The sequence below is a fragment of the Natrix helvetica genome, assembly GCF_964273705.1.
Source record: "Natrix helvetica genome assembly, chromosome: 2".
Taxonomy (NCBI): Eukaryota; Metazoa; Chordata; class Lepidosauria; order Squamata; family Natricidae; genus Natrix; species Natrix helvetica.
In genome coordinates, this window is record NC_138552.1 from 135,656,890 (window position 1) to 135,679,260 (window position 22,371).

Genomic DNA, 22,371 nt, shown 5'->3' on the forward strand with positions numbered 1-22,371 from the left:
TGCATTAATCTACAAAATTAATAGATTACTTCTATTACAAAATTAATAGATTACCTCTATTAATGCTAAAAGAATGCATGGATATGAAAGGGGGAAAAAAATCATCCAATAAATCAACCCAGAGTTCTCACTTGAGGCACAAATGAACAGGCTCAAAGTATTACATCTAAGACGCATTTTGCAAAGGCTTAGCTCTCCGGATAAATCAATACTGCTGGGAAAGGTGAAATGAAAGTGTGGGGGGGAAAGACGACAACCAGAGGCAAGGTGGATAGACGCAATTACAGTATCTGAACTGTTGGAAGACCTAAAGGACTAGATTGGGAGCAGATCCTCCTGGAGAAAAAGCTATGTGGCCAGTAAGAGTCAATAATTTGCTGTCACATAATCAATCAGTCTATAATTCTAAAACGTTACTTTAATATTAATATTATTATTAGTAATTATTGCAGTAATTACTCATTACAGAAGTAGTTAATGCCACAGGCTATCTGGTAGAAAATATACAAAAAGTTGAAAGGCAGGTCAGAGCAATTATACGTAGCAAATACAAAATAAGATCATTAACTGCCTATCAACCTTTACTTCAAAATGGATTAAGTTGAAAGGAAAGGCTTTCTCTTATGATGCATTTGGAGAAGCATGTCTATGATTTGGAGAGGGACAAAGTCAGCTTTCTCCTGAAGACTTCCAAAGCATTGCGAGAAGGAGGCACACAATTGAGAAAAGTGCATGTATGGGTGGACTCAGGACAGCGCTGACTTCCGGTACGGTTGGAACGGCCCGGCGTCACCCACATGGATGTGCGCAGCGCGCGCATGCGTCATATCTGCCAGCGACGTTCCAGCTGCTCGGCAAAGCATTGCGCGGGTGCTGTACATGCCATGCGCCTGCGCGGAAGCGCGGAAGGCTTTAAAGAACAGGTAAGGAGCTTGGGCAGGTGGGTGGGCCCTTCGGAGCACCTTACCGTACCAGTACCCGGTGCTCCGGGCAGGCTGCGGTACGGCCGTACTGGGGCATACCGCCTGCAACCCACCACTGACTCAGGAAGACCTGACATGGCCAGCAACTGCCTCTCGTAGAACCTTGCTGGGCACATTTCATCAGCAGTGGGAAGAAGAAGACAACAAGGGTCAGCTGTGGGCAACAGAACTTGCAGAGCAGAGGATAGCACGGGCAGCTTGGGCTTTGCACTGTGGTAGTGAGCTGGCTGGCTGTAGGGCAGCACAGGGGTGGCAGTGGCCGGCTGAGACTGCTGAAGACCACAGGCCTCTACTTCAGCTCCAGCACCGCAAGCATCACCATGGAGTGCCACTGTGGAAGGTGGCCAAAAAGGCAGAGATGGGGCAGGAGACAGCTGGTAGGAGGAACTGAAATATTCCAGCAGTCATAAGTGCTGGAAGCCTGCCAAGCATCTACACTTTGATTTTGTAACCATGGGTGTGCTGCAGCAGCCGTAACTTTGGGAATCAAGCAGTTACTGAATACGTAGTTATTAAGCAAGAACTGCTTGTATTTATTACCACCTCAATCTGCAATTACCTGTAAATATCTTTGCTAATACGAAGCCGCACCAATTTGGAGGTACTAACAATATGGAAAAATTGCATTATTTGCTTATCAACAAAAGGCACCATTCACCCTTTATTGCAACATGAATACAGGCTTAATTTATATTGTGACCTACTCAAAGGAAGTACTACCCAGGCCTATCTGCAACATGAAAGTATCACTGAACAGACCTTTATTAAAAATGGTTTGCATTTATTTATTAAAATGAATAGAATAGCTATGTTTCCAGGAGCAATGTGCCCACTGTGGAAACCAAAACTTCTGTGAGTTAGTTACTGTTACTGTCGACAGCTGCTTATTGTGAATACAGCCTCATTATGATACAATTTTAGCAATTGAGTCATAAATGTTTCTGGGTGACCAGTTATAAATAAAATGTAATCTATACTGCTGTGTTCCCGTAAGTGAGTACTAGGTCATGGTAGTTTTTACATCAGCAAAGAGCTGCAAGCAAAATCATCTTCTGGCATATTATAATTGCAATGTATTGCTTCACATACGTAGGAGGATTTCTGTCGATAATGCAGTTTCTCTCGGGACAAACCATTGGTGCATTGTCAAGATCCTTGACTTGTGGTCCTGAACTCAAAAGACCCACATCATTTTCTCATACCCAAACGCACTTTCTCCATGGCCTCTAGGTCTCATTTTATCTATAAAAGAAACCATGCCAAGCATTCAAATATTAAGTTCTTTTGAAATACGCATGCTGCAATGCAATCCTATTCTATACTTTAGGATTTGAAAGGATTTCCGATGTTATTTGGTGGCCAAAACAAAACCTCTCTAAAACAATCCAAAACGTTGTCTCCTCCCAGATAACATTATCAAGATCTTCAGATCATCTTCACAGCCTTCTTCCAAATCAATAGAGCCGTGGTGGCGCAGTGGTTAGAAAGCAGTATTGCAGGCTAACTCTGGTCACACTGCCAGGAGTTCGATTCTTTCAGTCTTGACTGTCTCAAGGTTGACTAAGCTTTCCATCCTTCTGAGGTTGGTGTAAATGAGGAGCCAGATCATTGGGGGCAATAGGCTGATTCTGTAAACTGCTTAGAGAGGGCTGTAAAGCACTGTGAAGTGGTATGTAAGTCTAAGTGCCATTGCTAAAGTGATGTAAGTGATGTCTAAGAAGCGATACACCTTTTAGCAGAAAAACCTTGGGAGAAAAATGCCTTGCCCAAAAAATCTGATTTTGGGGGTATAAGCAGTACGAATACTATAATCCAGTAGTAAATTTCAGAAGCAGACTGATGGACTAAATAGATAGGGTTAAACTAATTAATCAGCCTTTTCCAAAGTTACTTACAAAATGTTGAATGATACTTGTGCAACAAAATAGAGTGAAAGTGGCCCATTATTTATTTTAACCCAATTGGGAAAACCTCTTGTGTTGCTGCATTCCCAAACTCTTTTCTCTCTATGAATAGCATGATTGTCTACAGAATTAAACATTGTACACAAGGTTTTCCTGGCTCCCCTCTGTTCCCCTTTAGTCAGGAGACATTTAAAAAAAAACAGTGTTGAAGCCTTGGGGATATTTGTCCCATTTAGCATTAAGAACTAACCAACAACACTGCAGAAGGGAACGTCTTTTTCAAAAGGAGAGAAAAGAGAAAAAGTACAAAATGTGTGCAATGTGGCTTAAAAAATAACCTCTACCTACGGTTCTACAGACATTTCAATTATTCATGCAGCTTTTTGCCCCCCTAAGACACTTATATGACTGATGATAATTAGATCTTTTTAATCTAAAAGTGCTAACAATATATTAGAGCTAAAGTGCCACGTAGTTTTAGGAAAATGCTCTTCATACAGAGATATTTTTGCCAACTCTTTTCTGTAGATTCTCCCCATGATAATCCAGAGGAAGTGCCTATCCTCTGTACAGATAGTCCTCAATTTACAATACTTTGTTTAGTGACTGTTTGAAGCTATGGCACTCAAAAAAGGGTTTTGTGACCACATTTCACACTTAAGACCATTGCAGCATCTCTACGTCATGTCTTCTTCTTCTTCCATGTCTAGATCAAACTTTAAACTGCCAGAATGAAGCCACCTTCTTGGCTTTGTTGTTGGCCAAAAAGAAGTCATTATTGGTATACATATGTTTCTGACAATAGCCAACATACCAGCAGATAAATCAGGCTCTGTGCCTCTCCACATTTGCGTAGCATGTTGTTATCCACTAAGAACCTTTGCTCATGGGCTCAAAATTCAGATGCTTGGCAACTGACTCATATTTAAGACAATTGCAATTTCCTGGGGTCATGTGATCATCTTTTGCAACCATCTGACAAGCAAAGTCAATGGGGAAGCCGGATTTACTTAACAACCATGTTGCTAACTTAAAACTGCAATGATTCGCTTAACAACTATGGCAAGAAAGGTCATAAAATGGGGCAAAATCACTTGACTGTCTCATTAACAACAGAAATGTTGGGCTCAGTTGTGGTCAAGGAATACCTATACTCAGGTTTGGAGATGTGTATCTATGGAAGGGAACAAGACTCACTTCTGCTGATAGATACTCTTCCTATTTCCATTGTATTTAATCCTGTATTTTCTTTCTTTGAATTTGGACTGTGTGATCTGTAAAAAGGATGGAATACATGCTGTATGTGTGTGAATTTGCCACTCATTTTAAATAAGGGTTTAAATATGTGTGTTTCCAAATGAAGACAGCACCCCCACATTCTAGTATTACAGAATACTTTACATAACACTAGCAAATATCACATGCATTTCATGCATTTAATTCTGTCCTTTAGTATTTGAAACCTGTTCCTTGAGGCAGATTCCCATATCTGTTCATTATCTTTGAACTGTTGCAAGAAGCTTTCCCTTTTACTTCCAATGATGGCCATGAGGCATTCTTTGCTTCGTTCAGGTTGTCCTCCAGAATTTGATAGCCATAGAATCCTTTTTTCATATTTACCTAGAGTTTCATCCAAATGGAAATAGTGGAACCAATTCCACCATGGTTCTTTGAATATGGAATGGAACACTCAAGCATTTCAAAATGAAGGCACTGAAACAATGGCACTGTCCTAGTTCCACCACTGTTTTGATGGGTCTCAGTGGCTCCAATATCCTCATTAAGATTGGATATCTGGGAGTCTCATGGGAGACTGTAAGTAGGTAGGAAGTGGCTCCATTCAATCTACCGGTGTTTATATCAGATAAATACAAGGTATGTTATTTTTTTAAGTACACTAGCACTGCATAATGCCACTGCTTCCAAATATTACTATTAAAAAATGTCTTCAATCTTCTTTGGGTTTTCTTCATGTATATTTACTCACTCAATGTGTCTTCTCTATGTATAAAATATAGTCCTATAAAACGTCAGTATGTTCCTGGGTGTCTTTTCACATAAAACAAACATTGTCATTTCATTTTGATCTTTCCTTGTTTTGAATCAGAAAGCTGTATCAGAAGATTCAGAAAGTGCAAACACAATGCACAACTTAATTTCTCACCTGCAGACACTGCTATTCTTAAAAATCAAATTCCTCTTACATATAACAGTATTGATAATGAAAATATACTTTTTTTTTTACACAAAAAGCCAGTACAACATAACCTTAAAATGTTTTTTAAAATGTGCAATTATTTATTTTGGACAAAATTAGTTTACATGTGCTAAGATTTCCTATTGAAATAATAACTAGAGAAAGCATTATAATCATGCTATTTCTCTATAATAGAAGGGAATCACTGACCTGAAAGATAATTTTTGAAACCTTTGGTTCTCAGAGATGACAAAAATCACCCGAACTGGCTCGGACGCTCACCCTCCCTCACCACATGCATCCACAGAACTGCCTCCTCCTGCCTACACACAGGTAAGCATTTGTGCAACCCCCCACCAACCAGCATCTCCTGAAGCAGCCGGTGTTGCAAACGCAGCATGGATGAGACAAAGGTAGCAGCAGCCCAGCAAGCTGGGCATCCAAAAAAGGTGCAGAGGCGCAGGCGAAGGCTGGGAGGGGTGCAACACATGGGACTCTCCCCATGTCAGCCCCATTTCACTCCAGTGGCTCGAGGCTGCCATTCCGTAGGGGAGGATCACAATGGACACAAACCTTCCGGGAGGCTTTCCCGGCTTCACCCCCACCTCCGACAGTGTGCTGTGGCAGGGTGCATCCTGGAGGCTTCCCCGGCTTCACCCTCACCTCCTGATGGCGTGCTGTGGCAGGGTGCATCCCAGACACTTCCTTGGGCATCCCAGGGGCTTCCCTGGCTTCACCCCCACCTCCCGACAATGTGCTGTGGCGGGATGCATCCTGGAGGCTTCCCTAGGCGTCCCAGGGGCTTCCCTGGCTTCACCCTCAACCCCGGATGGCATGGGGTGTCCAGGCAGCTGGGTCAACACCCCACAGTTCCTCCACCTCTTTGCTCACTCCACCTTGCACAGTAAAGAAAAACTTCTCATGAGTGCGAGGCAATTAACAACTTCTTGCACTCGCGAGAAGTTTTTCTTTACTGTGCAAGGTTTTTCCCTGCACACAACGGCTGAGAGATGCTTGCAGTGGGGTGCAATTTGGGGGTGGCAGGTAGGGCAGGGGATGTGGTAGGGCGGGCTGCAAGATGTGCATATTACCGGAGACTGGCAGCTCTGGATCTTGCAGCTTTTTCGGGGTTTTCTTTTTAAAAAAACCACCTCCCCAGATGAGCTTGAAATCTTCCAAGGTTGCTTTGGGAGGGGGCAGTTGGGCAGTGTTTCCTCCCGGGTGCCTGCAGCCTCGGAGCAACTTCTGGCCCTTGCACAGTAAAGAAAAACTTCTCTTGAGTGTGATAAGCTGTTAATTGTCTCACACTCACGAGAAGTTTTTCTTTACTGTGCAAGGTTTTTCCCTGCACACAATGGCTGAGAAATGTGACGGAGCTGCCAGACTCTGGTAAGATGCGCGTCTAGCAGTGGGACACAATTTGGGGCTGCCAGGTGGGACAGGGGATGGGGCAGGGTGGGGCTGCTAAAGAAGGGGAAACGGGGGCTACTGGCGAAAGGAGGGCAGGGGTAAATAGGTAGAAATTTCAAAAATTGTCCTACCTTTTCCTGTGGGGAAAGGTTCTCTAGTACTGGGTTTCCCCCAAAATAAGACAGGGTCTTATTTTAGTTTGACCCCTGAAATAAGCACTTGGCCTTATTTTCGGGGAGGTCTTATTATTTTTCAGGTGCAGGAGGCAGTGAGCGTGATCACCTCATGGCTGCTGCTGTGTTGCAATATTTCCAGGGAGGGCTTATTTTCAGGGAGGGCTTATTTTCAGGGAGGGCTTATTTTCAGGGCAGGGCTTATTTTAGTGCATGCGCTCAAAAGCCCGATTGGGCTTATTATCCAGGGAGATCTTATTTTCGGGGAAACAGGGTAGTAAAATACAATAGTCAGAGCACTTCCTTGCAGCCTTCTCTATTAACATGCACTTTCATTGATCAATCAATATGACTTCCCCAACAGACTCATGGTTAATCAAATCATCTTGCCACTTAATCATTTCTGAGTCTTGCCCACCCATAAGCAACTTAAAATTGAAATACCTATGAAAAAAAGAAAAAAAATGGTAACTGAATTCTCCGACTCCAAGCTTCTTGTTTTTCTTCTTGACATATGATGATATGTCCCCCCCCCCCAAAAAAAAATTGACCTGTGTGAAGCCTGGGACAAAACTGTTAACTCAATCATTGTTTGGCCAAGAAATCATAAATACCCCAAAGGTGCTATTATGACAATACTAATAAAATAATAATAATAAAACAGAGCCAGTTTAATCTAGTGGTTAAAGCACCAGGCCAAAAACCAGGAGATCATAAATTCTAGGCCTTAGCCATGAAAGCCAGCTGGCGACCTTGGGCCAGTCACTCCCTCTCAGCCCAATTCACCTCATAGGGTTGCTGTTGTTGTAGAGAACAATAGGAGGAAAAAGGCGTGTTGTAAAAATAATAAAGGTGGGATACAAATAAACAAATTAAAAAAAAACCTACACTCAGAATAATCCCCTTTCTCAGCATGTTAATCATAATTTTCATACCACCAGACTTGGGCAAGCCTGCCTAAAGAAAATTCATATCTGTGTATAAGGATTTATGCCCAAACTACAATATGTGAAATGAATATTTGATCTTCTGATGTTCTATTTTTACCTAAATAAAGCTTCAAGGGATCTGTATTTTACCACTGATATTTGTGGAAGTTTTATTCACTGCGATGATTGTGGTCACCCCAGAAAACGCTTCTAACTCTACACATTAAATCTAAACAAAATAGGTATCAAAAGACCTATAAGCAATTTAAGTTAGGTACACAATTTAGATGAATTTTAAACCCTTTTTATCAGTGTCGCCACTCCAATGTAAACAACTCCCCCCCTGGTCTTTTCTTTGTTTATGTTTAAAAAGAACAGGAACTATGAATAAGACATTAGGTTGCTATGTTTATGCTGTAGTCCTTCAAATGATCACAAAGACCATTAAGAGTATAAAAAATAAAGCAAATGGATCGGTGGTGGGTTCCGGATCCCGTTCCAACCGGTATGGTTGGAAGGGGCCCGGCGGCATCCACATGGATGCGTGCAGCACGCGTGCACATGCACACAGCACACGCATGAGTCTTAGCGCCTCCGCGAGCCTCTGTGATGCTCCAGCTGCTCAGCAGAGCGTTGCACAGGTGCTGTAAGCGCCATGTGCATGAATGGAAGCGCCGAAGACTTAAAAGACCAGTAAGGAGTTTGGGTGGGTGGGTGGGCCCTCCGGAGAACCGTACCGGAACGGTATCCAATGCTACGGGCAGGCTCCGGTATGCCCGTACCAGGGCGTACCGCTTGCAACCCACCACTGAAATGGTTGCTATTGGATTCACAAGAATCATAAAGTTATGTAGAACTTTACCTCAATATCTAAAGTATAAATTCAGAAATGATAGCTACTGTAGCAAAATGTAAACCATATTTCAATGAAGTTATAGCTAACTGCTGTTTGAAAAATGAAAAGATGTTTTTGTAAACAAAATGAAATATAAATTTGGTTTGTGTTCTTTGACAGGACAAAAAACAAGAGCACTTTGCTAACCAGAAATTTGCTTATTCCCCCTCAGTATGCTACTAAGAATAAATCATAGAATTTAGATAAATAGATAGATAAATCTACCATCCTAGAAGATTTACATAAAATTTCCTGTTTCTTTTTTTCTAATCATTTCTAGTAACTGAAAGGCAAATGCTGGAATTTACTGCAGATTCTTCCTATAAGACTTTTTGTAACTAACCTTTCAGTAGCTGCCAACACAGATTATAAATAAGTGTCCAATTTCTAAACAAGTCTTTCAAACAACTGATCTGTTTTTGTTTTGCCAAACAGAGCCTTAAAAGATACACTCTGCCAAATATTCCTAAATCCATTAACTAAAGAGAAAGACTCATCTGACCTTTACATAATAGGGCGTTTTATATATCTACGATCCCGCAAATAATCATTTCAAGAATTTTACGGGATGCTACTCTTTAAAGATACTTGGTTTCTTTTAAGGCTAAACCAACAGGAAGCACAAAACCCCAGCAAGCACAAGATTATATGGGAAGATATACTGAGGGAGTGAGTCGGTAATGGTATGGTATTCTCTTCACTACCAGTTTGGGTAGCGGGAGCACATGCATGCACAGAAGACCCGTGATGATGTCAGGGTGGGTGGGTGGAGCCTCACGCCGCCACTACCGGTTCACCTGAACCGGTGCAAACTGGCAGCATAGCACCTCTGGAGTGAGTGCATCTTTCCTCATTATATTGCATATTGTCTTTCAAACTTGTTTCTGCAGTTCACAAATTGTAAAATGCCCCCTTTGCCTGATTTTTCTTTCACTCGTGGCTAAATTTCTCCAACTCAGCCCTTTCTAGAGCTGTTGGAATAAATGGCAATGCTTGCTGGCAGTGATAAGGAGTTGCAATTCAATATATTTAAACAGGCTGGCCAAGTATCCACAGCTTTAAGTATCAGCAGTCAAAAGAATTTGCAAGGCACACTCCTGACAGTCAGAATTCAGTGATCCTCTAAAAATATATGCCAACACAGTGAAAATGATGAACTCAAGTGAGGTCTCATACTACCCAACAATTACTCAAGTCTCTCAATCATATCAACAAAAGGATCTCGTTAAAAAGAAAAATGAAAAGCTAATTCAAGCAGTTCAGAATATTTTTACCTTATTTTGATCTGTCCAGTATAAGAAAAATCCGTGTGGGTCTGTTCTGAGAAAAACCATTGTCACGCTAGTAGAATCCTGAACAAAAACAAAGGATAAAAATTAGCATGTGATATAATCTTGAACAGAAAAAGTTTAGCTCATAACATATACATATAGAAATATACCCAACTTATAACATATACATATACAAATATACTTAGAGGGAAGTAAATTTAAACTACTGTAATTTGTTTTGTACTCAAGTCCTTTTTACTCAGTATGAGTTCACATAAACCATTTGGACAGAATAGGTAAATATGAGGGTGCCAATTAACTATACTAGTATACTTTTATAACTCTATCTACCTCAGGTGTGTCCAATCCACAGTCCACGGTTGCTTGTATGTGGCCCTGGACAGCTAGTAATGTGGCCCCACAAGGTCATAAGCTTTTAACATTATGTGATTTATATACATTAACTATATTATATATTTTATATGTACCCCAAGACAATCCCTCTTCACTCAATGCCACCCAGGCAAGCCAAAAGTTTGAACACCCATGATCTACCCTCTCCCTACTCCCAAAGGCATTTTTGAAAATAAATCTGCCAGGACCCATTTGAAATCCTACTTTAAATGCCATTATGGTAATTCAAAATGAAAGCACTGCAGTTAATTAACCCCACACAAATATACACTGTGAGTATACTCATCAAGTACTTTGAAACCTTCTCTTATTTGCATAATTGTTGAATGATACCTACTGACAATGCTAGAGTATCACAACATTTGGGAAGCCAATCACATCTCAAAGCTAAGCAATCAAGAACTCGGCTTCTCTCTTTGGAGAACAGTTTTGAACAGGGAAGCATTTGAAAATGTGTCCCATTCAATTTCATTGAGTTGATACTGCAAGTCAATTTCCATTCAACATCATTTTTACATTATCTCCCAGCAGTGGACCTCTTGAAGTATACAGCATGATTCTTATTTTGTAGAGACACAGCTTTTTTCTATGTGTTAATCCAATTATGCTTACTGTCTACCTGACACCTGCTCTATAGAGCCTGTAAATTCCTCTATTTCACAACTCTTGCTTTTTAACATCCATATGTTTTTAAGAAGTACTTTTCAAAACTACCATGCCTCTCATTAAAGACAGAATGTATATAGGAAGGAGCTTCAGTATACACACAATAAAACCCACATGTAACCTTGTGCTTTTGTTTGCTTTAAAGGTAAGGTAAAGGTTCCCTTCGCACATATGTGCTAGTCATTCCCAACACAAGGGGGCGGTGCTCATCTCCGTTTCAAAGCCAAAGAGCCACCGCTGTCCGAAGACGTCTCCATGGTCATGTGGCCAGCATGACTATCGTATTTTTGGGAGTATAAGACGTACCTTTTTACCTCAAAAAAGAGGCTGAAAATCTGGGCACGTCTTATACACTGAATACAGCATTTTTTTACCTCCCAAAACTCCGCCCCCTTCACCAAATTGACTGTGCATAGCTTGTAGGAAGCTTTTAGAGACCTCCTGGGGGCTGGGGAGGGCAGAAATGAGCAAAAAACGGTCCGTTTTTTTGCTCAGTTCTACTCCCAGTCCCCAGGAGCACTCTACAAGCTTCCTAAAGGCTATCCATTCCCCTTTTTTTACGAAAAACGGGGCCATTTTTGCTTGTTTTGGGGTCCCCCGCGCCCCCAGGAGCACTCTGCAAGCTCCCTAAAGACTATTTATGCCTGGGGGGGGGGGAGAAACGGTTTTGGGGAGGATTGCAGAGTGCAAAAACTTTTTAAAAAATTTTCCTCTTCAAAACCTTGCTGCGTCTTATACTCCGAAAAATACAGTAAATGCCGAAGGCGCAAGGAACGCTGTTTCCTTCTCACCAAAGGTGGTTCCTATTTTTTCTACTTGCATTTTTACATGCTTTCAAACTGCTAGGTTGGTGGAAGCTGGGACAAGTAATGGGAGCTCACTCTGTTACACGATGCTAGGAATTCGAACTGCTGAACTGCCGACCTTTCTGATCGACAAGCTCAGCATCTTAGCCACTGAGCCAAGGTCAAATAGTATATTTAAATGGCCCCTTGGACTCGTCCTTGATGTGTGAACAGACATAAGCCTAATAAATATAGTGACTAGGAAGCTATAGTTGATCTGTTCCTTTAATAACTAATTTCAAACAACGGATAATAAAACTATAACAGGAAGCCACAAACTGCTTTCTTCTATGTCCTCATCTACTTGGCCTAAGCTAGCACTTACATCCATTCATTTGTCACTTGAGATCATTTCACTTACTTCTGTAGAAAGTTTTTTTTTAAAAAAAAACTGAGCTCATAATATCTCCTCATAAATAAGAAACATTAATTCACGCAAACATACAAAACCATTTGGGTTTTCCCCCCCCTCAAATTCAGTTTCTGAATGGTACAATTATTTTTGGATATCATTTTTCCATTAAAGTATACTTTTGCTGCACTAATTTGTTCACTTTTTTTAAGACTAAATATATTAAGAACCCCCATCTGAAAATGTTGCATAGATTTTCATATTTTACTACAAGTAGTCCTCCACTTACTGCAGTTCATTTAATGACCGTTCAAAGTTTCATGGCACTGAAAAAAGTGATTTTGGACTATTTTTTCACAGTTACAACTAGCATTCCCATGGTCACACGATCAAAATCCAGATGCTTGACTCCTATTTATGACAGTTGCAATGTCATCACCTGTTGTGACTTTCTGATAAGCAAAGTCAATGGGGAAGCCAGATTCACTTAACAACCGCGTTGATAACTTAACAACTGCAGCGATTCACTTAAAACTGTAGCAAGAAAAGTTGTAAAATGGAGTAAAGTTCACTTAACTCTCTCGCTTAGCAACAGAAACTTTGGGCTCAATTGTGATTGCAAATGGAGGGCTACCTGTATGTCTAATAGGATGGTAAAAAAAAAAGAACTGATGTATTTCAGAAGCATATTGTAGCTACAGTAAGTACATGATTCCCAGCTTCATTAGAGAGTCCAGACGAAGAACCAACTCACAGAAATGCCAAGACAGCTTTTATTGAGAGTATTTATAAAAAGAGAATCTTGCCAGTCTAATCGTGCTATGTCTCCTTCCTTTCTTATTTTGTACCCGTGTGAATAAGGGAGAATTCTGAGTCACTTGCAAATGCTTTCTGCTTCTTTTGGACTTCAACCATGTTTTTCTCATCCCTCTGGGAACAGATCTAGCCTAGCTCTTTCAAGATCCTCTTCCCTATTCTCTACAACAATTAATACAACTGTGTAACACAAAAGAAATTTAAGAAAAACTAAAATTTGGTAGCCAAATACAAAATAAAAATGATCCACTACAACAATTTTTCCACAAGAAGCCCCCTTGTAGAGTACTGTGAAGCCGTTACCATGGCAACTCCACTGTGCTGTACAGTAGAAGCCATTTTAAAGCACAACAGGCTGTATCTTAACAGAAGACACGCCCCGAGGCGTGTTAGGAGTGTCTTACCCCCACGGTATTTTTTTTTCCAGAGTGTAAGTTATCTGTGTACCAAGTTTGGTTGAAATTGCTTGAGGCGTTCCAGAGTTATGCTAGAACATACACACACACAGCCATTTAGATAGATAGATAGATGATAGATAGATAGATAGATAGATAGATAGATAGATAGATAGATAGATAGATAGATAGATAGATAGATAGATAGATAGATAGATAGAGATCGTCATCTTGGTAGCAGCTCTTCTTCCTCTTTCTTTTCTGCCCATTACATACATATCTATTTTACACCTCTAGAATTTCTTGGTGACTTCCATCCAAGTGTTTATACAGGTCCAGCTATCCTAGAGAGATCCTAGAGCAGCGGTTCTCAACCTGTGGGTCGGGACCCCTTTGGGGGTCGAACGACCCTTTCAACAGGGGTCGCCTAAGACCATGGGAAAACACATATTTTCGATGGTCTTAGGAACCGAGACACCAATTTTATGGTTGGGGATCACCACAACATGAGGAGCTGTATTAAAGGGTCGCGGCATTGGGAAGGTTGAGAACCACTGTCTTAAGGGAACCTACCCCATGTGGGGGAATCAACCAAAATCAGCTACTGCAGGTGTTATCATTTCTATGCATCATTCTACCGTATTAAGTTTTCTACCATATGTACCTAAGTGGTTGTAGGAAGAGATCTGTGTTAATCTGTGATGGCAGAAAATGAGAAGGCACCTATAGCAATTTTCCAGCTAACAGATTATTTTAAAAAGCATAAACAGTTTGAGTTGCAGCTCACTTTCTCAGATGCATGGAGTGGATAGACTGATGTAGGATTTAAATTGGGATGAGACGGAGGAAAGGGAGAAGACACTGTTGTGATACAGCTACAATGTACACACGAGACAGATTACAAGTATCTTATCAATTAATAACTATAATGTGTTAGAAATACACTGTGCCTGCTGAGACCTTCTGAACTCAACTCCACAGGAAGGCTAGAATGGGCTACTGAGTGGATATTATAACAGCATTTCTTGCAAGTCTAATTGTGCTGGTTTTCCTCTTCCTTCTTATAGTTTTGTGAATTAGGGACATATCTGCCTGACCTGCTTCCAAATGTTATCTGGCTGTTTCAGACTTTTAAAAAAATGCTTCTGCTCTTTTTGCCTCAAGATCATCTTCCTCATTCTCTATAGATTGGCTGAAACCTTTTGATGGGAGTTCAGCAATTTCTTGATCAACAATGCTATTACATTTCCAGGTCTGCCCTCCTTGTCCCGGGAGACTAGTGAAAAATCAACTCATTTTTCGCAAGCAATGAATCCAAGGGACAAGACAAGAGACACAGTGAGGCAGCAATAAAGGAGAGTATTTGTAGCTCAGGGTTGAAATGACAGGTGCTTGGTGCTCTCTCAGCTTGGTTGTTTTCTTGCATTATTACCCAAACTAGGTAACATTATCATGAAACGTCTGTAAGAAAACAACCAAGCTGAGAGAGCACCAAGGATCTCTCATAGTGAGGTAAGATCCTGAGTTCAAAACATGGCACTTCACTGTAATCATCTCATAGCTAGGTGTAAAAAGAAGCTCTCCCGTGTTTTTTCTCAGGGAGTGAGGCCACTAAATAACACAAGCTGAGCCTTTACCCAAATGCACAGCTGAGGCATATTTCTTGTTGTTTACTCTCCTCCGGACTGCTTTTTGGCAAGTCCCTCTGATCTGTGGACTTTGGCCTTCTGCTGCTGTATCTTTAAAGCATGCCCCTGTTTAGGACTAGACGGCTGGAGTTCAGAGTCTGAGATACCGTCAGTGGGTGTAGGCAGGGAATCCTTAGGCTTGCTGGATCACTGGCTTCAACATTGCTGGAATCCTCTCTTCTGGGACACCTATCCCTATATGCCTCTGGTTCTTTTTCCGCCTTGTCATCATCATCAGAAGACAAGACCAGCAAGACCATAACATGGGGGATGTAACCATGAATTCCTTGTGGTGGTCAGATCCCTCAGTGTTGGCTTGGAGTTCTCAACAGCTGTTTTCCACAATGAAGGCAAAGAACATTCATCTAATCTACCCCGGCACCAGATAGATCCAGCTAGCTTCCAAAGGGAACCTGATGTTGTTTCTGAGGGTCTGACATATGGTTTGATTGAGACTTCAGTCGCTGGCTGGAATGGAGAGAAACAATGGCCTTGATTTGGGATGCTCTTATGCAGATACTTTACCTGTGAACCCTAAAAAGCCCCTTGCCCTTCCCTAAAACTTTAGCAAGTTTTTTTTCCCCCTCCTCAAGAAGTGAGTTAGGATTTTGGAGGAAACCATCTGAAGAACTGGCACAGGATCAGAATATGTCATGTTTTGGGTCTTACGTTTCTGATACGTTAATTGTGATGTTCTCATTCTTATTGTTTAACTTCTTTGGTTTTGAATCCTATTTGACTCACCCGGAGTTGCATTTTGTAAACTGGATGTCCATTCAAATTGTTCAAATAAATAAATAAATTCCTAGGCTTGTCAAAGTTCATTTTCAAATGCTGAGGCACAGCCAAAGGTATCAAGCTTCTACGAAAACAAATACCACTGAGTCATGCGCATTTGCAGTTTGTCACCGAGGGAAGGTCATAAACATGTCATCTCTTTTACATAAGGAAGGATATTGCATTGCTGTTTCTGATTGGGTGTTATTCTGATTTTTTTTAAAAAAAAAAACACCAATGAACCAGACTCTGACCTTGTATACTATTAGATCTTTTATTGTCACTGCCATCTGATATATGTAGCTCCCCGTCAGGCTATACATTTCTCAAGGGTAATTCAGAACACTAAGGGAAGTTCTTGGCTTTCATTTATCCCCTTGGCAAACGGTTCTTCCTGAGAAACTAGGAGCTTAAAGGACAATCTTCTCTTATATCGAACTTCTACTGCTCAGGAGTTATTAGCAACACGTTTTACTACGGAAGTATTTCTGGGAGGGAAGGAGGGGAGACCCTAAATTGTTCATTAATGAACTCTTTTCCCCCTCTTTGTGAAAGTATCTTGTCCATCTGAAAAATACATTCTCTGCCCTATAAGAATTGTCACATATATATAACTCTCATGCAATATAAAATATTGTTCCAAGCATAAATGTTCAAGGTACTTCCAGATGAAATGTGGGATACCATTCTCTTATGAGGGAATAAATGGGGAACTCATCAAATTTGCAGATGACACCAAGCTGGCAGGAATAGCCAACACTCCAGAAGACAGGCTTAAGATACAGAAGGATCTTGACAAACTTGAACATTGGGCACTATCTAATAAAATGAAATTCAATGGTGAAAAGAGTAAGGTTCTACATTTAGGCAACAAAAATGGAATGCACAGGTACAGTATAGGTGGTACCTTGCTCAGCCGTTCCCAGCACTCCACCCCTTGCCCCGCCACGGGCAAAAGCCCAGCAGAACTATTGCTGGGTCGCCGTATTCGTTCCCTGCTAGACCGTTTCCACCCTCTCTACCACCCTTCTTTTCCTGTCATTCCTTCCCCTCCCAGGTCCTTTCTGGTGGGTGAGGGGTTACCTCGGCCCTCCAAAGTTGAGGAGGCCGAGTCTACAAGCCATTCAGGGTAGGCTTCAGCTGGGTCCCCCACGGAGAGGGAGTGCTGACGTCGGGAAGACATAGAAGGTTGCTGACGGGCCGGAGAAGGTTGCGGCAGAGGGCTGCGGCGGTTCTGTTGGCCGGAACGGCAAACTGCAGCGAGGTGGCCTTTTCTGCCGCATTGGTGGCAAAGGGCTTGCCGGAACCTGCACTGGGAGCGTTGGTGGCGGCCGCCACAACTGAGGCACTGACGTCCATCCCGGGTGGAGAGGGTTTGAAGGCGATCGGCAGTTTGGTCTACCTCAGCATGAAAGGTAGAAGCGGTAGATGGAGCGTAGGCAGAAGAAGGTGCCGCGCGGGGAGATGGCGGCAAGTAAGCGGCATGCGGGTGCTGACTGAGGTGGCTGAAATCCGGTGTGGATTGATCAGCCATTTCATAAGCCCTGGCATCATCTACCGCAATCTTTAGAGTTAACTCAGGGCGAGCTAGGATGCGGCGATGGAGTTTTATGTCTCGTAGCCCATAGATAAATTGTTCAAGCAGCGCGTCTTCCAAGTCACTAAATTCACAGAGACTTGCCTCAGCGCGGAGAGCGGCCACGTACTGGGCAATGGTTTGGCCCTCCTTTTGAATGCACCGGCGGAAATATTGCCGCCGGGCAAAACGAGACGGGGCGGGCTCGTAGTGTTGCTTGAGGCGAGCCAGGAGTTCGTCCCAGGGCAGCGAATTGGCAGGATCGGGAGCAGCGAGAGCCCTCGCAGTGGCGAACATCTCCCTCCCGCAGTAGTTCAGGAAGATTCCGCGCTTTCGTTCCTGGGTGAGGCTGACGAGATCGTGTGCTACGAGGAAGCAGTCGAACCTCTCGAGGAACGCTTCCCAAGCCTCAGCCTCTGGCCGGAACGGCGAAAAGGCAGCATTTGAAGCCATTTGCGGCACTGCGTAGGGTTCCACGTCGCCCGTCCTCGTCGCCAGTGTTAAGTCTCGAATGAGGAGACTGAGACGGGTTTAAGGCAACTGTGTTTATTGCAACAAGCACTGACAGGAACAACAAAACTAGTCGTCTGACAGCTATTTATACCAGGAGCTGTCAGACGACGAACCAATAGGAATAAAGTATTTCTCCCGCCGGCTGGCCGGTGCGCCTGGGCCAATCAGAGGAGCCCTATTCTCGGCTGCCCTCTGCTGGCCAGGCTCACCGGTACACAACACCCCTTTCCCCTGGATTGCGCAGGCGTAATCGTCTAAGTACGACGGACGCCTGCGCACGCGCTGAGAGCGTCTCAAAGAAGATGGCGCCTCGCCCAGGGACGGTGGAGTGTCGGCTCCGCTCTTGTGGCGAACAGGCCTGGCAGCGTCCTGGATGGGTCTTCCTCCCGGCACTGCACCGACGGCCAATGGTAAGTGAGCCAGCGCACCGGGGGGGGCTGTTGCGAGGTCGGAGCTAGTGGCGTTTGGACGGTCGAGCCGGCAGGCGGCGTCGTTAGGGCCTGGTTGCTTTTCTGCAGGTGTGTTGTGTCCAGGTCCCTCTGGTCGCCGACGCAACTGGCTTATATGCCGCCGCCAATGTCTGCCATCATCGAGGAGGACCCTGTAAGAACAGGGCCCCGTGATGTCAGTCACTTTGCCAGGTAGCCACTTCGGCTCGCCGGTGTAGTTGCGAGCGAATACCCCCTCACCCACCAGAAAAGACCTGGGAGGGGAAGGAAGGACAGGAAAAGAAGGGTGGTAGAGAGGGTGGAATCGGTCTAGCAGGGAACGAATACGGCGACCCAGCAATAGTTCCGCTGGGCTTTTGCCCGTAGCGGGGCAAGGGGTGGAGTGCTGGGAACGGAGGTAGGTGGAGATGCGGAGTGGCCAGGGAAGGGTGGCCATACGGGCCAGGGCTTCCTTAGCGGAGCGAACCGCTCGTTCGGCCAGGCCGTTGCCCGCAGGGTGGTAGGGGGCAATCGGGGCATGTCGGATGCCCAAGGAGGCAAGGTAGGACTGGAATTCGGTGGAGGAAAATTGGGGACCGTTATCGGAAACGATAACGTCCGGAAGACCATGGGTGTTAAATAGGGAGTCAAGGATGCGGATAGTGGCCGAAGAGGTTGAGCTGGGCATAGGAAACAGCTCAACCCACTTCGACCAGGCATCCACCAGAAGGAAGAATAGGCGGCCCTCAATGGGCCCCATGAAGTCGACGTGGAGTCGGCTCCATGGGCCCATGGGGAGTTCCCACTCCCTGGGCGGGGAAGAAGGCGGCGCGGAGCGCACCTGCTGGCAAGGGGTGCAGCGTTGGACGTAGGCGGCGATGTCCGCATCCATGGACGGCCACCAGACATAGCCGCGGCCGAGGCTTTTCATCCTGACTATGCCAGGGTGGCCGTCATGGAGGCGAGACAGGACAGCTGGCCGCAGGGAAGAGGGGACAACCACGCGGTTTCCCCACAGGAGGCAATCCTGCATGATGGAAAGCTCCAGGCGGCGGCGGAAAAAAGGGGAGAGTTGGGGATCATTGGAGACTGCAGACCAGCCCCGGGAGACAGCGGTCATTGCACGGTGCAGGATGGGGTCAGTTCGGGAGGCCTGCGCGATGTCCAAAACGGACATCGGTAGGGAGAGGTCGGCCAGGAGGTTAATAGAGTGGACAGGGGCTGGATCAGTGACAGGAAGAGGCAGAGGGCAGCGGCTCAACGCGTCAGCGTGAGCAATGTGGCCGCCAGGCCGGTAGGACAATGTGTAGGAGTAGGACGATAGGAATTCTGCCCAACGGGACATGCGGGGGGATAGAATGGGGGGTGTGGGACGGTCCCCTGCAATAATGCCCAGTAGGGGCTTGTGATCGGTGATCAGGGAGAAGGGGCGGCCATATAAGTAGTAATGAAAACGTTTTACTCCCGCAACGGCAGCAAGAGCCTCCTTATCCAGCTGGCTGTAATTTCGCTCAGTTCTGGATAAGGTGCGGGAGTAAAAAGCTATGGGCGCTTCAGAGCCATCAGGGTACGAATGGCTAAGAACAGCCCCGACCCCAAAGGGGGAAGCGTCACAGGCCAGGGTTAGAGGTAAACGCTCGTCATACTGGGCGAGGACTGGTGGGGCAGTGAGTGAGCGCTTGACAGCCGCGAGCGCATGCGCTTCGCGGCTGGACCAGACCCATGGGGTGGAAGAGTCTAGTAAACGGTGAAGGGGTTCGGCCAGGGAAGCTTTGTGGGGAATAAAGGAGGAATAGAAATTAAGGAGGCCAAGGAAGGCTTGGAGCTCCACTTTGTTGGAAGGAGTGGGGGCGGAGAGAATGGCTTCGACCTTTGATGGGTCAGGGTGGATGCCGTTGGCATCGATGAGGAAGCCGAGGAAGGTGACAGAGGGAACGCCGAGCTGGCATTTTGAAGGTTTGAGGTGCAAGCCGGCGGAACGGAATTTTTGTAGGACCAGACGTAGGGTTTTGATGAGTTCTGATTGGTTGGGGGCGGCAATCAGAACATCATCAAAATAGGGGGTGACCCCGGGAATGCCATGGAGCAAACGCTCCATGAGTCCCTGGAAAATGCCGGGGGCCACGCTCACGCCAAACTGAAGGCGGCGACATTTGAAAGCGCCGCGGTGTGTGACGATTGTTTGCGCAAGCGCGGTCGACTCGTCGACAGGCAGTTGCTGGTACGCCTGCGCGAGGTCCAGCTTTGCGAATATGCGACCCTGGCCCAGAGTGTGCAGGACGTGCTGCACCACCGGCACAGGGTAGGGGTGTGATTGGAGGGCTTTGTTAAGTGTTGATTTGAAGTCCGCGCAGATCCTAATAGATCCGTCGGACTTCAAAGGCACGACTATGGGAGTCTCCCAGGGGGAGAAATCAACGGGTTCTAAAATGCCCTGGCCGATTAGTTTGTCCAGTTCGGCGTCGACTTTTGCTTTTAAAGCAAAGGGAAGTCGGCGGGCCTTCAAGCGGATTGGAGGAACTGACGGGTCGAGGTTGAGGGAGATAGGAGAGCCGGTATAGCAGCCTAAAGAGGGGGAGAAAACATCGGAGAAGTCGGAAAGGAGGGAGGAGATAGAGGGCGGGGTAACAGGAGGGAGGGGTGAAAGTGAGTTAACCCCAGCAATAGAAAGGCCGAGGGCCTTAAACCAGTCCAGTCCTAGAAGGGAAGCGAGGGGGTTTTTTACAATTAGCAAGGGAAGCTTTGCCTTGCGAGAACCCAAAGAGATGTTAAAGGGTCGGCAGCCCAATAGGTCTATGACATTTCCCTGATAGTCGCGTAAGCGGCAATCAGGGGGTTGTAGATGGTGAAGTTTAACCCAAGGCAGTAAGGAGTTAAGGGTGGCCCATGACATAACGGATCGGGCCGACCCTGTGTCCACTTCCATAGGGCAGGGCACCCCCTCAATGGAGATTAGGAGGTGCAGCTTACCTCGGCCCTCCAAAGTTGAGGAGGCCGAGTCTACAAGCCATTCAGGGTAGGCTTCAGCTGGGTCCCCCACGGAGAGGGAGTGCTGACGGCGGGAAGACGTAGAAGGTGGCTGACGGGCTGGAGGAGGTTGCGGCAGAGGGCTGCGGCGGTTCTGTTGGCCGGAACGGCAAACTGCAGCGAGGTGGCCTTTCCTGCCGCATTGGTGGCACAGGGCTTGCCGGAACCTGCACTGGGAGCGTTGGTGGCGGCCGCCACAACTGAGGCACTGCCGTCCATCCCGGGTGGAGAGGGTTTGAAGGCGATCGGCAGTTTGGTCTACCTCAGCATGAAAGGTAGAAGCGGTAGATGGAGCGTAGGCAGAAGAAGGTGCCGCGTAGGGAGATGGCGGCAAGTAAGCGGCATGCGGGTGCTGACTGAGGTGGCTGAAATCCGGTGTGGATTGATCAGCCATTTCATAAGCCCTGGCATCATCTACCGCAATCTTTAGAGTTAACTCAGGGCGAGCTAGGATGCGGCGATGGAGTTTTATGTCTCGTAGCCCATAGATAAATTGTTCGAGCAACGCGTCTTCCAAGTCACTAAATTCACAGAGACTTGCCTCAGCGCGGAGAGCGGCCACGTACTGGGCAATGGTTTGGCCCTCCTTTTGAATGCACCGGCGGAAATATTGCCGCCGGGCAAAACGAGACGGGGCGGGCTCGTAGTGTTGCTTGAGGCGAGCCAGGAGTTCGTCCCAGGGCAGCGAATTGGCAGGATCGGGAGCAGCGAGAGCCCTTGCAGTGGCGAACATCTCCCTCCCGCAGTAGTTCAGGAAGATTCCGCGCTTTCGTTCCTGGGTGAGGCTGACGAGATCGTGCGCTACGAGGAAGCAGTCGAACCTCTCGAGGAACGCTTCCCAAGCCTCAGCCTCTGGCCGGAACGGCGAAAAGGCAGCATTTGAAGCCATTTGCGGCACTGTATAGGGTTCCACGTCGCCCGTCCTCGTCGCCAGTGTAGAAACCTCTCGAATGAGGAGACGGAGGCGAATATAATACAACTGTTGTTTATTGAATAAACTGACAGGAACAACACAACGAGTCGTCTGACAGCTATTTATACCAGGAGCTGTCAGACGACGAACCAATAGGGATAAAGTATTTCTCCCGCCGGCTGGCTGGTGCGCCTGGGCC

At 45.4% G+C, this 22,371-nt stretch overlaps 1 protein-coding gene across 2 annotated transcripts in view; it reads right to left on the reverse strand.

The window, feature by feature from the left end:
* The window catches only part of PLCB1 (phospholipase C beta 1), a 510,832-nt gene that overhangs the window by 461,169 nt on the left and 27,292 nt on the right, over positions 1-22,371 (reverse strand). For both annotated transcript variants that reach the window (XM_081940153.1, XM_081940154.1), the window contains exon 2: positions 9,766-9,843. In XM_081940153.1, coding sequence (XP_081796279.1) covers positions 9,766-9,843 — 78 coding nt within the window. The remainder of the gene's footprint in view (positions 1-9,765; positions 9,844-22,371) is intronic.